The 16,099-nt window shown below is 44.6% G+C and overlaps 1 protein-coding gene across 3 annotated transcripts in view; it reads right to left on the bottom strand.

Moving 5' to 3' along the window:
• The window catches only part of KCMF1 (potassium channel modulatory factor 1), a 102,917-nt gene extending 93,755 nt beyond the window's left edge, over positions 1-9,162 (bottom strand). The window contains exon 1 of one of the 3 annotated variants that reach the window (XM_053297730.1): positions 8,491-9,162. In XM_053297730.1, coding sequence (XP_053153705.1) covers positions 8,491-8,506 — 16 coding nt within the window. In that variant the 5' untranslated portion in view covers positions 8,507-9,162. Of the gene's footprint in view, positions 1-7,647; positions 7,769-7,842; positions 7,976-8,490 lie in introns of those variants that run through there. The other 2 variants (XM_053297731.1, XM_053297732.1) reach the window with 2 other exon arrangements.
• Positions 9,163-16,099: the final 6,937 nt, after the last annotated feature.

Below are 16,099 nucleotides of genomic sequence, written 5' to 3'. Positions count from 1 at the left end.
ATTTACAATTAATATTGTTAATATTGATCAATTGTTAACAATATCCTTATTAAGTAAATAATGGAGACCAAAAGCAGTTTTTAAAGTATTCTGAAGCATTGCATTGCTTTGCTTCTAATGGTACACACATTTTAACTATGTTCAAGCGTTCAGCAAAAACTCTGGTGTACATGCTTACATCATTCAGAGCGGGTCAGTGCACACGCACACTGCTCTTCATGCTTAGGATGGCCATTTATCTAAGAGGTGCCTCAAGCTGCTGATCACAGAAATAGTTATGATCATTGTTATGGAGTTCACCTCTTCAGATGAACTTCATCCTAAATGTGAAGAGCATGGGGGAGGGAAGATAAACGTGATGGGGAGGAACTTCCAGAATGATGTAAGCGTATTTTTATAGAAAGTTACAGAAAGTTTGAATGGTGCTTTTCTCTCACTTGCTTCTAATCAAATAATTTTTTAAGATCTTAGAAACAAACAATATAAACATGCCTAAAATGTACCAGAGGTCAAGAGTGGGGCAAGGATGTGTACCAAAACAACCAATCCTCTTTCAAACTGTCCTAAGTTCTCAAGGAGTTAAGTTATAAACTCTATAGTATACATGATAATTAGAGTTGTAATTGTCTATTTTTTTCACCATCTTACACAAAACACCTTCTTGTTACGTAGTTGTTTGACAGTATTTTGGAAAAGAAATGGGCAGGAAGTGATCTTTCAAACCCATGCCTTGTAAAGCATTTTATGCATCATTTTAAGAGAGAAAATCTCATAAGTTTTTTTTCAAATTTTCCAGCTCTGGCCTTGGGAGAAAAGTTGGTTTTTCCTAAGCCCTCACACCTCAAGTCATTAATAGCTCAATTGCTAACCCCAAATTGCATTACTAATGGAGAAATGGCAAGACACAGTGTGTTCAAGTAAAATTGTGTAATTGCCCATATCTTAGTAGGATGCATGTATAGATTTTGCTGTTGGCCATCTTGCAAAAAAGAATGTGAAGATTTTGTTTTCCCCCCTGAGAACCAATGATTATTCCAAGCAATATGCTAACGGAAGAGTCAGAGCTAAAGGGGCTCTGCCAGATAAAGATCTGCAATATGTAAAGCTAGACTAAGTCAAGTCAAGGACAACTTAGTAAAAATGTTTTTAAGCATATTAGCAGCAGGAAGCCAGACAGAGAGGCAGTGTGATCATTAGAAAAGAAAGGTATAAAATAAATACTGAAGGCAATGAAGGGGCAGAGAAGTTAAATGAATCCTCTGCATTAATCTTTACTGCTGAAGATGCTAGACAGATAGTCACACATGAAGTTGGCATACAGTACATCTGAAGAACTAGGTCAGACAGCAGTACCAAAGGATTTGAAGAACAGAACTGACAAATTCAACTTTAAGAATACAAATGTGAAAGTGTTTCTCTTTTAACATATACAACATTGCTCAACTCAGCATCTTTACCAAAAGTTTCATAAGCATCCACTACAACACCAACTTTAAGAAGTTTGTTTTTTGGAGTGCAGAAGATCTGACACATGTCAGAAAAATCAGTGAAAAGTAAAATTAAAGGTATCATACTTGAATATAAACGCAGCAGCGTATACTGGAAAAGAATCAGCAGAACTGCAAAGAGAAGTCTTGCTTCGCCAAACTCTTAGGATTATTGTGAGAATCCTCAAGAATAGCAGTAATTTCAACATAGGAAGCTGCCATATACTGAGTCAGACCATTGATCTATCTAACTCAGTATTGTCTACACAGACTTGCAGCAGCTTCTCCAAGGCTGCAGGCAGGAATCTTTCTCAACCCTATCTTGCAGATGCTGGAGAGGGAACTTGGAACCTAGATGCTCTTTCTCAGAACGGCTCCATCCCCTAAGGGGAATATCTTACAGTGCTTACATGTAGTCTCCCATTCAAATGCAACCAGGGCAGACCCTGCTTAGCTAAGGGGACAAGTAATGCTTGCTACCACAAGACCAGCTCTCCTCTCTTAAACACAGTTGAGATTAAATATAATCTCAACATTATATACTTGGACTTTCAAGGAAGACTTTGACAAAGTCTCTTAAGCAATTTAGCAACACAGAATAAGGGAATGGGTCATCTTATGGATCAACAAGTGGTTAAAGAATCAGTTTTCTTTATGGGAAAGAAATACACAATTTTCAAAATAAAAGAAAGTAAACAGTGGAGGTCCTCCAACAATCTGTATTGGAGACAGTGCTCTTTAATTTATTCACAGATTATCAATTGGGTTGAACAGCAAGATGGGCACATTTGTAGTGACATCAAATTATTCAGAGCATTTCCAAGCAGAATGAAGAACTCCAAGAGTTCTCCAAGAGAACTCCAAGAAAGACTAACTCGGAAGAAAATATAGTCAAACACCCATTGAAAAATGTCAATTGTGTATGACATAAGTGAAAAATGACAAAGTAAACATTGTGATTATTAGAGGAGGGGCTGAAAATAAGAGAGGAAGTCTCAGAACATCATGATATGAGGAGTAAAGAGAAATTACACTGGGCAAGCAAGTTCATCACAGGCCCAGTGCCTGCCATAATAAGGCTCATTTCCCTCCCTACCCAGCATGTGCACACAGGCATTCACACACCAGACAGCTACTGGGAATGAGAGATCAGGAGTGAGATGAATGCACTAGGAAGCTCTGTGCACTTCTGACATCCCCAGGCAATCCACCCTGCTCTGCTCAGTCAAAGACTATGTGCCACATTTCTTAAGCAAGTGGAGGGAGGAAGACTGGACACGGATGCCAGAAGTCTTCCTTTTCTTGCAGCTTCATGTCACTGAGTGGCTGTCCATGGGGGCAGAGGAAAAGCCAGGCTCATGCACTGCACCTATGGTGGACTGAATCAAGCCCTTTTTCTCTTTCAGTATACTAGCAGGCTATTCACGTGCACGTGCAAAACTGGGCTAAGTGAGTCGAGCCCGGTTTTGCATGCATGTGTAAACCGCTGGGAGCGGGCTGATCCCAGCAGCAACTCCATCTAAATAGCCACACATTAAAATGAGGTTAAGGGAGCAAGTGCTCCCTTTACCCTGTTTTTCTGACCCTCTGGCAGCTTGAGGAGGGGAGGGGAGATTCCCATGATGCACTATGCACTCGCACAGTGCATCATGGTATTTCTGGGGGCTGGGATGACACATCCCAACCCCTAACCCTCCCCGCTGCCTCAGTGCACGGGAAATTGTCTGGGTGGGATGAGGGGACGCCAGTTGGATCGCCTGCACGGAAGGTATGTTTAACCCGCCTTCCCCACAGCCCACTCTGGAGCCTTTCTCACTGCTTGTGAGAAGAAGCTCAAGCTCAGAAAATGAGAGGAAGTATTATGCAGCAAAAACGTAACTCTAGGAATTTATTGCTACAAGATGTAATTGGTATTAGCTGAATAGGTGGTGGTGTTTTTGTTTTTTTAAATGGATAAGTTCACAGAGTAAAGATCCTTTATCATTACCCACTGATGTAAAATAGAACCTCCACATCTATGACAGTATAACTGTGCAAAGAGACAACTTTTAAAGTGGTGATTCCTTATATTTAACAGGAAAAGAGCAACCGTTCTTATAGAGCCCAGCAAAGCATCCCTCCAGTGGCTTCTGTTAAGTGTCTACCTTGCATTGCTTTTTAGACACTGAGCCCTTTGGAGACAGAGAACCATATTCTCCTTATTCTTTTTCTGTGTAAACCTCACTGAGAACTTTTGTTGAAAAGTGGTATATAAATATGCGTAATAGTAGTAAGTACTACTGGTTTTCCCCATCATGTCCTGTTTATGAGCTTCTAAGGGGCACCTGGCTAGCCACTACTGGAAACAGAATGTTAGATTAGATGGACTTTTGTTCCGAGTCAACAAGAGAGCTCTCAGCATCCACATGATGCAGGTGTTGTGACAAAACACAAGTTGTACAATAAAGTGAAGCATTTTTTAAAAAAAGTTTTATACATCACTTTTCAACCCAAAAAAAAGTTCTCAAAGCAAAAACATAGCAAAAGGTAAATGGTTCCCTGTCCCAAAGGGCTCACAATCTAACACACACGTCACCAGCAACAGCCACTGAGAAAGACCATATACTGAGCTGAATTGTAACAGTCGAATTGTAATCATAACTCTAAGAGAGCCACCAGTTTAAAGAGATGCTTCTTGCCCAGTCAGCAGGGATGCTAATTAGCAACATACAAACCTGAAGTGTGAGGATTCACTGCTTCATTATTATTTTCACACATCCCAAACATATGATATGTACAAGCATTCCATACTGGTTCGTTCCATTCTGATTTTGGGAGTTTTTCATCTTGTACTAGTAACAAATTATGGCACCAATAAAAGAGTGTCAAAGACAAACCAAGGCAGGCACAAGCCATTTCTACCACAATGTATCTGCTCAAGCCTGAGACACAATCCTCACCATCACTGGAGAGCAAAGAGAATTGCTCCTTCAAAATGTTGGCCATGCTAAGCCATTAAGAGTCGTTCCTAGCCAAAGCAACCAACAGCATCAGAACATATCAGAACCAAGATTGCAAAGGGAAGAACCCACATGCACAACAGATGAGAACCTGTTGCGGAAGCACCCTTCTCCACAAGCCCACAACCAAGATTCCTCAGTCACCACTCTTCAAAGAAGGAGCTGTGATCTGGGCACAAGAAAGACGTCAAGCAACACAGACAAAGCACAAAACTGTTCACTTACAGCTGTGCTGAGAAAGGATAAACATTTCATACAACTAGTTGCAGAATCAAGGTTCCTCTCGAAACAGACACCAGGTGTGAACTGAAGAGCCAGACTATATAAGCTATCATTGTGCTACAGCAGTCACTGGTGCAACATCCTATACTGGACCTATACTATACTATATGTGGCTACAAACTACCTTCACTGGCTTCCTAGAAATCTAGTTCCTCTTGTTCCCCTAGAAATGTTTAAGGCCTTGCTGCCTACTAACATATCCCTGCCTAACTCCTGAACGATGGAATTCTGATAACACCTGGCCTTCCAAATTCTTATTAACTCTTAGTTCCCTAATTCTAGCTATCCACAGAGACCATCCAGCCTTTGCAGATATATTTTCACCAGCCATACTACTCTCATATTTGTGGGACATGCTAATGGGGAGAGTCCAGACATCTACATGTGAGAGAACCAATGTTTCTTTAATGAAATGGAGATGGAGTGCAAGAGCATCTGATTTACATGCAGAAAGTCCTAGATTAAATCCTTGGCATCTCCAGATAGGGTTGGAAAGAACAACACTTCTGCCTGAAACCTTAAGTCTCACTGCCAGTCAGAGTAGAAAACACTGACCAAGATGGATCAATGGTTTGACTAGATAAAAGGAGGCTTCCTATATTCCTCTCTGAAATACAACTTACTACAACAGGGGTGGGGAAACCTGGTCCTCCAGATGTTGTTGAACAGCTCCCATCCCCAGCTGGAGCTCCAAGTTTGCCCACCCCTGTACTAAGAGATCTAAGTTGTAGAATTTAACAGCTAATGTGGATTCTCTGATATGCGAGGTACTCTACAAAGACTGAAAGAAGCACCACATGTTTGCTTGCATCATACTTTTAGTGGTTCTTGAAGGGATATTCAGAGCATTCTCTCTCTTATGGATTGGGAACACAAGACAGAACACTTGCACACTAAACACTAACAAATAATGAGAAGAAAGTCTATATTTTGCCAAAGCCTTCAGAACACCACATTTTCCCTGATTTTCTGAGATCATCCCATTTTGAGAATATCCCAAAGCATCATTGCTAATTAAAAGTAAACAACCTCATTTTTAATCAATGATATCCCATGCAGGAAATAAAATCATTTTAAAACTACAGTCCTATGAAAATTAACTTGGGAATAAACCTCATCAAAACCAGTCTATAGTCAAAACTCATAGTCTATATGCATAGGAACAGGCTGTACAAAAGCCATGACTGTATACTTGCAGAATCTCTCAAGGCAAATGCTTTTTAAATCAGTTATTACAGCCATTTATAGGGAAAGCTTTCAGACTTTGAAGAGCTGGCATCTGCAGAATACATATAAACCTCAGAAGTACTTGGCATCTCTCCTTGATAATTTTAATCAGCACAGCTATAATGGATCTTTATTCTGCTAGTATACTTTAAGCCAGTGTACACTTTGATTGCAGGCCTTAAACAACAATTGAAGAACCATTCATCCTCAAAAAGACAACACTAACAAAACTTACTGTTCACTAAGACACAAAAGCAGCTCTGCTACAGCAGACTAAGAATTCAACTAGCCCAGCATCTTGTTTCAAACAGTGGCCAGCCAGATGCTTCCAGGAAGTCCACAAGCAGTGCATGAGGGCATGAGCCTGTTCCCATTTGACCCCAAGCATCCTGTCTGTGGTACATTGCCTCTGAACAGGAAGGTTCCATTTTGCTATTATGGCTAATAGTTATCAATATGCTTATCCTCTATGAATCTGTTCTTCCCCTGGTAAAGCCATTTAAGCCAGTGGCCATCACTACATCTTGGGGAGTGAATTCCCAGCTATGAAAGGCACTAACCAACAGTAAAAGATAGAACATTATTTGCTCATGTAAAACAGAAGTTTAGGTTGTCCTGAACTCTTTTCATTCCTCAGCACAAGTATTATATGTAGCTCCACTTCGACAGCAACATTTCAGACCCATTGATAATTACATCTAAACTTCATCTTTCCCTAGTTTTGAACTTGCCCGCGTTGTGTTAAAAAAAAATATTTTCTACAGATAACTTCTGTAGATCTTCTCTTTGCACAATACTATAACAAAAACCACACAAATCACCCCCCTCAAAGGCCTATTGATCATACATACTTCTACATTCTCTCTTTCTATTACACATACGCCTTTTTCACCTTTTCAGTTTCTCTCAGTTTGATCATTCATTTACTCTACATCAGCAATAAACAGCACAGGAAAAACTGATCATCTACATTGCCTTCTGTATCACTGCAAGATGTGAGCAAGTAAAAGGAGAAAAACAGCATGACATTATACATATATTTTAAAAGAGAACAAGTGTTAAGATGTCAGCATCATAAATAATTACAGTGAATCGACCAGCCCACATGTACCTACACAACATAAGGCAACTTAAGCAGAGACATAAAATACTACTTGAATGATAGACATTTTTATTTGTTGCTAGACAAATGGCTACCTACCAGCCCAGAGTCCAACTACAACTTGTTAGGCTTCCCATAAACCTATGCAAATCCCCTACTTTATATAGCAAAAGGAATATGAAAACATGTCTCTCCTCGACTACCTCAACATATTGCACGAGTACACCATAAACAACAATAAGATCCAACCTATTTCCTCTCCCTTATACATCCTTCTCAATTCCAGGTAGAATTATATATCTCCTTATGTATGCCTTTCTCTGCTATACGAGTATGCATTATCTGAAGCATATGCTTCATTTCACAGCAATCCCAGAGTTTCAACTTCCCCTTAAAAACTCACTTCCTCACGTCCCCCAGGGTCCTCATACTGACTTCAGCATAACTCTGTACATTTTTCCCTTGCCACATCAACACGTATACAGATATGCCCTCTGTACACTTTGCAGGCCTCTGATCCCAACCAGTTACCCTGCCGGTCGGCACACACCTCCACTGGCACTGCCGCCGATCCCTCTCCGTCCTGGACTCCACGTTCACCCCACCCTAACTTTGGCCAAAACAAATCCATTATCCTCCGGCGACACAATGTCAACTAGTACATTCATCCCCGCTCTACGTTTCCCCTCCTTCCCTCCCTCTTACACACATTCACTCCTGCCTGCCCGCCCAGGACTCTCCCTACCATGTGGCCCGCTAAACGTCCAACACCAAACTCCTCCACCACCGTTCCTCAACGCTCGCCGCCGTTAATCCTCAAGCATATGCACGCCATTCCCACGTGTCCCGTAACAACCGTCAACTCTGCCGGTGTACAAACCACCACCACCCCGAACACGTACTTTCCTGCCCCTGACAACTGGGCCTTGCTGACGCCTCACCTACCTACCTACCTACCCACCCTTCCACTACCAATCATCCCCGCCCTGGTGGCACAGACGGTCCGCGAAAAAGGGGCCGCATTCGCCCCCCAACTCCTGCTTCCCCCGCTCCAGGGCGGGGCCGAGGCAAGGCCAGGCCCGGCCAGGCCCAGAGCTGAGGCGCTCACAACGGCCTGGGCCCCGTTCTTAGGCCGCACTTCCAGCCACCCTTTGGTCCGGGCCGAGAAGGAGCCGTAACGGACACAGGCCCCATGACAATGCAAAGCGGGCCGGGTCCGGCCCGCCCTTCTGCCACAGCCACCGGTTCCTGCTGCCCCGGGTTGGGCTCGGCTGCCGGCTTCTCTGCCTGCTTACGCCTAATGCAGCGGCGCCGGCGGCGCCATGATGACCCACCTCTCGCTCTCCTCTCCCCCACCCCGGCATGTCTCGCCCAGGCCCGGCCTCACACTCACCTTCATGTCGGGACATCCTAGTTCAGAGGAGAAGGCGGCGGCAGCAGCGGCCCGGCCCAGCCCAGGCCCGTCCCGGGCTCCAGTTCCCCCCTCCCACCCACCCCGGTCTTGGCTGCTCGGCGCCGGCTCCGCAGCCTGGGCCCGGCCCAGCCTGGCCTAGCCTGGGCCCCCAAGTCCCCCCTCCTTCTGCACGGCTTGGGATGGTTCGCTTCGGAGCGCGCGAAGGGAGGGGATCGATTCCGGCGGCAGCCGAGGAGGAGGAGGAGGAGGAGGCGGCGATGATGGTGAGGCCTCTCCGGGAAAAAGGAGGCGGCGGCGGCGGCAGTTTCCCCCCCTTCCCGGGCGGCAGCAGGCAGGCAGGCAGGCGGGCGGGTGCCGCCGCCGTGACACGGTGACTCTGTAAGCTCGCTCAGGCCCCCGCCAGCTCCTAGCGCCGCCCCCCCGCTCGACGACGACAGCAGCGGCAGCGGGTTTCGTCGGTCTCCCTGGTCCCTATTCCCCTCCCCACGTCGCCGCCGCCGTCCCACACACACGCTCAGCAACAGCGCCGCCACTGCCGTCTCCTCCTGCTGCTACCAGCCCAGCCTGCCGCCTCTTCTCTTTCTCTCCTCCCGCCCGCCGAGAGGAAGAGGAAATAACCCAGCGGGCAGAGAGAGAGAGAAAGGAACCGGCTGAGTCCGGAGGGAGGGAGGGGCTTGTGAGGGTCTCCCCTCCCCACCCCACAAACGCTCTCGCTTCCCCTCCGCTTTTCGCTCTCTGGGCTGGAGCGGGCTGAGTTTTCGCCCCTTTTCTTTTTCTGGCAGCTCAGTGTGGTGCTGCAACCATTTGGGGTTTTGCTTCCCCCACCCGCCAAGCCTGGATGTTGGGCACAACATGGAAAGTCCGGACCCCACATCCTGCCTAGTTTTTACCCCTACAGAAATCCTGGAGGCTTTGGGGACTTAGGGGCGCTGAGGAACTTACATGTGGCCAGACTGACCTAGTACAAAACAAAAACGGGGGTGGGAGCCCAGCAGGATAACCCTGCCCTAATGGGGACCGTAGGCTGCGATTCAGCGCATTGTGTGTGCGGAAGGCCCATTGAACTCCGTGAGACTTCTCTTAAAGTAAACCTGCAGAGGTCTGGGCTGCTTTTTTAAAATTCTCATACTCTTATTATCTTTATCTCTTTTCTGCCGTGGTTGTCCTTTTCACTGAAAAGTACCCAAAGACGATGTTTAGCTTCCTGATCCACTCTAGGAATCCCACTTCAAGCGTTGGGGTGTTTACATCTTTCAAATCTTTCTCTTAGTCTACAGTCTGATGCACACTTTCCTAGGAGTAAGTCCTATAGAGCACAGTGGGGCTTAACGTCTCCGTAAGCATGAGTAGGGTTGCATGTCCCCTTTCTTCCTTCGACGCTCAGAACTGGAAACAAACTTTCCCCAATATTTTTCCCCACTGGAGTGGCACTTCCTCAAAGTTTTATTGACATCCTGCCCTGGATTTCTACTCCCGGTGCAGAAACCCTGCTTTCGTGGTATCCATGTCTCTAGACTAGCCCAATTGCTATTAGTCTAGTCTAGGTTTCCTTGAATTTGGAAATCAAATTCCCTTCTCTTCAGCGCGGTGAGAACACTCGTCGGATGTGCTACGGTACTGGGCAGCAAAACAGCGGGCAGTGACTGCCGGAAAACAATCTATAGGACTTAATAGCCCGGGAAGAAGCAAATGCAGCTAAGGCTACCTTTTTTGCCTCCTGGCGCAATTACTGCATCTAGGAACTGGCAACTAGTAGGACCCAACTTCAGTACGGTGTTACTGCAAAAGACACAGTCTTTCTGCTTCTCTACCATGCATGCACTCCTTCAACAGCAATAGAATCAGGTTTTATTATTGAGAACAGTTTGACTTCTTAAAACCAATGTTCCTTTGGTTTACATACACACTACAGCTTTTCTTTATACTAGGCAAAGATCTAGAATTAATGGTGTCTCAAGATATACGTTTTGTGTTTTAATTATTAATTATTTTCATTATTATGTAAGCCAGCCAGAGAACAATTTGTTATGGGGTGGCTTAATAAACTTATTATTTTTATGGTTGTGACCATTTAGAATTTAACACAGACTTCAAACATATGTTTGAAACTCAAAAAGAGCAAATAAATTAGGAAGGATAGGACTCATGCAACTTCATTATTTTGCATTTGTAGTTATCAGCCTCCCCTTCCTCTAAAGAGTTAACAGGGAGTGAACCCTTGTCTTGACTGACAGGCTGGTGAACTCCAGGACAGCCAATCAGTACATCAGGTGGGTGGGACCTAGAGAGCAGTTGCTGGGAATTCTGGGAACAAGAAGGGCAGTTTTTGTTGGAGAGAAGCACACATGGAAAGTCTTAATGAGAGGCAATGGAGTTTTGCTCCCTCATGGTCAAAGCCAGCATGGAGGTTTCTCTCATGGAATAACTCTGTAAATCCTTGAAAGAAAGGATTGCAGGAAGTTTGATTCTCATCAGGAATTGGGTGAATTCAAGGTAAAGGGAATTCATCATAAGGAACAGTTTGTTTAGTCAGACTGTGCATTGGGAACATATTTATTTGTATGTGTGTGCTTTTGCATATTCCTGATACTGTTCTATCATTGTTTACCTGTAACATAATTAGAATAAGAAACACTACTCCTACCTATGTATTTTGAGTGTACAGAAGCAGTCTGTAGTAATTGAATAAAACTGGTTTTTTTGTTCTTTTCTTTTTACAAGTCTCTCAGAGTTGGTTTTTAACTCAGGAAAAGGGTGGAAGAAGGGAGATTTCTCTGATGCAAAAGCATCCTCAAGCACTGAGCAGCTATTAGTTTTTCTCATCCTGTGTAAGCTTACACGTGGAAGGGGTTGTTTGTTTGTTTTTTTTAAATCCAATAGCAAAATAAAGAGTATTCCCTGGGTTCCACCCCAAGCCCAAGGAGGTTCAAGCTCTGTTGGTAAGAGGGGTGCTGGCAGCCGCATTTTAATTCTACCGGAAATATAGATTAGTTTTAGGGGCAGCTTAGCCAGGCAGCTCACCAGGGATGATTCAACACACACACCCCTCCTGTGAGCTGCTCTGAGACAAAGGCTTTAATTTGCTACAACATTTATTGGGAGTCAGCAACTGAAGGCTTCCAGGACAATTATGTAGTCCAGATAGTCCTGCTGATGTGGGATACAATCCCCAACAAAATATATCATACTATACAATTGACTCTAAAGAAGAGCTTCCTTAAGTTTGAAACATGTCAGGCAAGTTTTTATGATTCAATAAAGAACATTTTCTACCTTTTATTTTGGCAAATCTGCCCCGCTCCTCGCAGAATGCTGACTTCCCCTCCATACACACCCTTTACTAATATAGTAGCAAAAAGGTGTAGAGAAACCTTTCACAAACTTTCTAAAAGGCCACTATAGAAGGTGGGGATTGAGGCACTGTCCCCAGCAGTAATCTTTTCCTCCTCAAAGAGGCTGTATAGGAGAACTAGTTGCTGACTAGGGACATATATAATCAAAGTAACGTATTATAGAGCCTTGGAGTCAGGTGGTATATACATTAAAATAATAAATATTTGCACATTTTAATTGCCTATATTAATGGCCAATCCAAGTTTTGTGTTGCCACAAAATACTTCCTGCAATACAAGTGCACACTTTATTACTTATTTATTCATTCATTTTATTTATAAGGCTTCTAAAGCTGACTCTGAGTGGTTTACATTAAAATAAAAATATACATAATGAAATAAAAAAAATTAAAAGATTAAAATTACAATTAAAATGAGATATTAAAACTAGATAGCATTAAAAATGAGACTAAAAAGATGGGTCTTTAAGGCTCTCCTGAAGGCCTCCACAGAAGACAATCCTCTTATATCCACAGGAAGCACGTTCCACAACATAGGGGTGACAACAGAGAAGACCCTACCCCAGGTGGCCACCAGATGAACTGGTGGCACCCAAAAACAGGCCCCTCCTGATGATCTCAGTGAGTGGTGGGAATCTTGTAGAGAAAGGCATTCCTTCAGGTATCCCAATCCTGAACCATTCAGGGCTTTAAACCAGAACTATGTACTTTGTCTGGAAACAAAGCAGCCAGTGCAACTGTTTGAGAGCAGGCATTGTCTATTATCTCCAGATACCCAGAGACCAATCTGGCTACCTCATTTTGAAGTTTCTGAACTACATATAAAGGCAGCCCTACATAGAGTGCATTGCAATAGTCCAGCCTGGTGGTTTCCAGCAGGGGCACCACTGTTTTCAGCTCTGCTTGTGCCTGCCTGATGCTGCTGCTGCCACCCAAGCTGCAACAACAGACTTACTCATTCACCAGTTCATCACTGCCACATGCAACTCATCTGGTCTCAGGCACCCAACTGCATTGAGCCATTGCTGCTCGTCGGTGGGACAAGCCAAGAGCTCTTCATGGCTGCTGCTGTTGCTGCTGGATGTTCCTACCTGGGGGCCAGCAAGAAAAGGAACTGCAGGCTGGATCCAGTCCCCATGCCTTATGTTGTGCAAACCTGGTATGGGCAATAATGAGCCAAGTGGTTCAATGCAATGTAAGGCAGCTTTGTATTAAGCACTGTAAAGACACTAAAGTGTTACACAAATCCTAAGCAGAAGATTGATTGATTGATTGATTGATTGTATTTGTAGACCACCACAAACTTCCATCTGAGCAGTTTACAACAACATAAAACAAGTTGTTCTAGTAAGGCCTAATCTGCCTACTTTCCTTTCACTAACCCTACGATTGGACTAAATTTGTTCAAAATCAGTTAGGTAGTTCACAAGTTATACCACATGCGCGTCAAACATCCATGCCACCATCTTGAATTGGGGTGGATGATAACATCTCATCACAAACTGTGTTTTAGGTGTCCCTATAACTGTACCAAATTTGGTCCAAACCAATTCTCACTTGCACCTCAAACGTTCACGTGTCCGCCATCTTGAATCAGGATAGATATCATTACAAACTATGCCCTTGAGTCATCCCTATGTGCCCCTATATTTGTAGCAAATTTGTTTCAAGTCAGTTAGATGGTTCATACATTAGCCCAATTGTGCCTCAAATGTCCATGCGTCTGCCATCTTGAACTGGGGTGGATGACATGGTTGCAAACCACATCACTGAGGTGTCCTTGTATGTCACTCACTACAACTGTATCAAATTTGGTTCAAATCAGTTACACAGTCCACAAGTTAGCCGACTTGTGCCTCAAACATTTGTGTCCACTGTCTTCAATCAGGGTGGATGACATAATCACAAACTACACAATTGAGGCATCTCTGTGTATCCCTACAGCTACAGCAAATTTGGTTCAAATCAGTTAGGTGGTCCTCAATTTAGCCCACTTGTGCCTCAAAAGTTTACACATCTGCCATCTTGAATGGGGTTGGATGACATCATCACAAACTATGCCATTGAGGTATCCCTATGTGTTCCTACAACTGTACCAGATTTGGTTAATATTGGTCCAGGCATTGGGAAGTTGATGTGGGGGATGGACACACGAGACACACACAGAATGCCGGGTGTTCTCATAAGCCTACTGGAAAGTAGGCTAACAAGTTAAAATAGACATAAAAATCTTTACACGATTTAAAACCACAAGTCTAGTTTAAAAACTTGGGTGAATACATGTGTCTTTAAAGACTTCTTGAAAGTTGTCAGAGATGGGGAGGCTCTTATTTGAGCAGGGAGCACATTCCAAAGTCTTGGGGTGGCAACAGAGAAGGTCTGTCCCTGTGCAGCCACCAGACAAGCTGGTGGCAACTGCAGACAAATCTCTCTGGATGATTTCATAGGAACATAAGAAGCTGCCAAATACTGAGTCAGACCATAGGTCCATCAAGCTCAGTATTATCTACACAGACTGGCAGTGACTTCTCCAAGGTTGTAGGCAGGAATCTCTCTCAACCCTATCTTGGAGATGCCAGGGAGGGAACTTGGAACCTTCTGCTCTTCCCAAAGCGACTCCATCTCCTAAGAGTCCTATCTTACAGTGCTCACACTTCAAGTGCCATTTCCTATCATAGGTATGATAGTATCATAGATACTATGATACTATCATAGTATCATCCCCTATCTTACAGTGCTCACACATCAAGTCTCCCATTTATATGCAACCAGGGCAGACCCTGCTTAGCTAAGGGGACAAGTCATGCTTGCTACCACAAGACCAGCTTTCCTCAATGGGCAATGGGGCTCATGGTGAAGAAGACATTTTCTTAAATACCCAGAGTCTAAGCCAGGGGTGGAGCCACCATTGGGCGAACGGTTTCAAATAACCCGGGCCGTCGCCAATCAGGGGCCGCACCTCATGGCCCTGACATACACACACGCGCACGCGTCTGACATCAAACTCAGGGGGTGCTGGTTTAGCTCCCGAGTGGGGCCGTGCAGCCCCCTTCAGGAGTTAAATGGCCGGCGCTGCATTTGCGGCTAGGAGAGGCTCTTCCCTGCCTTTAAGGCAAGGAAGAGCCGTTCCTGGCCATGCTGTGAACACAGCACCAGCCTGGCTCTAACTCCTGAATGGAGCTGTGCAGCTCCGTTTAGGAGGTGGTTAGCCAACGCTACATTCACAGAATGGCCAGAAGCAGCTCTCCCCTGATTTTAAGGCAGGAAAGAGCCACTCCTGGCTCTAAGTGCTGAACGGAGCCGTGTGGCTCCATTCGGGAGCCAGACCATGCCTCCTGCGCCTGACGCGGGTGCATGGCGAGCCCCCACATATGACGCGGGGGCGCTGCACCGTGGCTGGGCATGGGCCACTCGCGTCCTGCATCCGTGCCTGGTCTAAGCTGTTCAGGGCTTTATAGGTTCAACTTGGAATGGTGGGCTCCTGTTTTGGCCAGCCTGTTCTCTTCAATTAATAATACTGGCATTATTCCTCCCTCTTGGAAGGAGGCCATTGTGATGCCCATTTATAAACATGGTTCTCACTTCGATCCCTCCAACTACGGACCAATTAGCCTTCTGTCGATAGTGGGCAAGCTTTATGCACGTTATCTACTGGCTAAGTTGGAGGGCTGGATGCTTGATTTCAATGTTCTTGGCCCTGAACAGGCTGGCTTTCGGGCAAACCACTCCAGCCGGGACCATTGTATGTTACTGCATCATTTGGCCACTAAGTATACAAGTTCCTTTAAGGGCAAACTCTTTGTTGCATTTATGGATCTCCAAGCTGCTTTCAATTCTATACCTAGAGAGCTGTTATGGACCAAACTTGCAACAACATCTATTGATAGAAGACTTTTATTTCTGATAAAACAACTTTATGATGACTCCTCTGTTCGAGTCAGGTTTGACCCGAAAGGGGCCCTGACAGATTCCATTGTTATGTCTAGAGGAGTCAGGCAAGGTTGTCTTTTGGCCCCAGCCCTCTTGAATTAATTTATCAATGACCTGGCCTCTGAGTTGAATTAGGTGGACGCTCACTCCCCTAAGCTGGCAGACCATCGGGTTCCAGTGCTCCTTTATGCTGATGATTCGATCTTCTTGTCCCAGAACCAAATTGGTCTCCTCAGACTTTTGAGAGCGTTTGCCCAATATTGTAATGATAACCATCTTTCCATTAACTTTGCTAAATCTAAGGTG

The sequence above is a fragment of the Hemicordylus capensis genome, chromosome 2 (assembly GCF_027244095.1).
Source record: "Hemicordylus capensis ecotype Gifberg chromosome 2, rHemCap1.1.pri, whole genome shotgun sequence".
Taxonomy (NCBI): domain Eukaryota; kingdom Metazoa; phylum Chordata; class Lepidosauria; order Squamata; family Cordylidae; genus Hemicordylus; species Hemicordylus capensis.
This window is presented reverse-complemented; position numbering and strand designations above follow the sequence as displayed.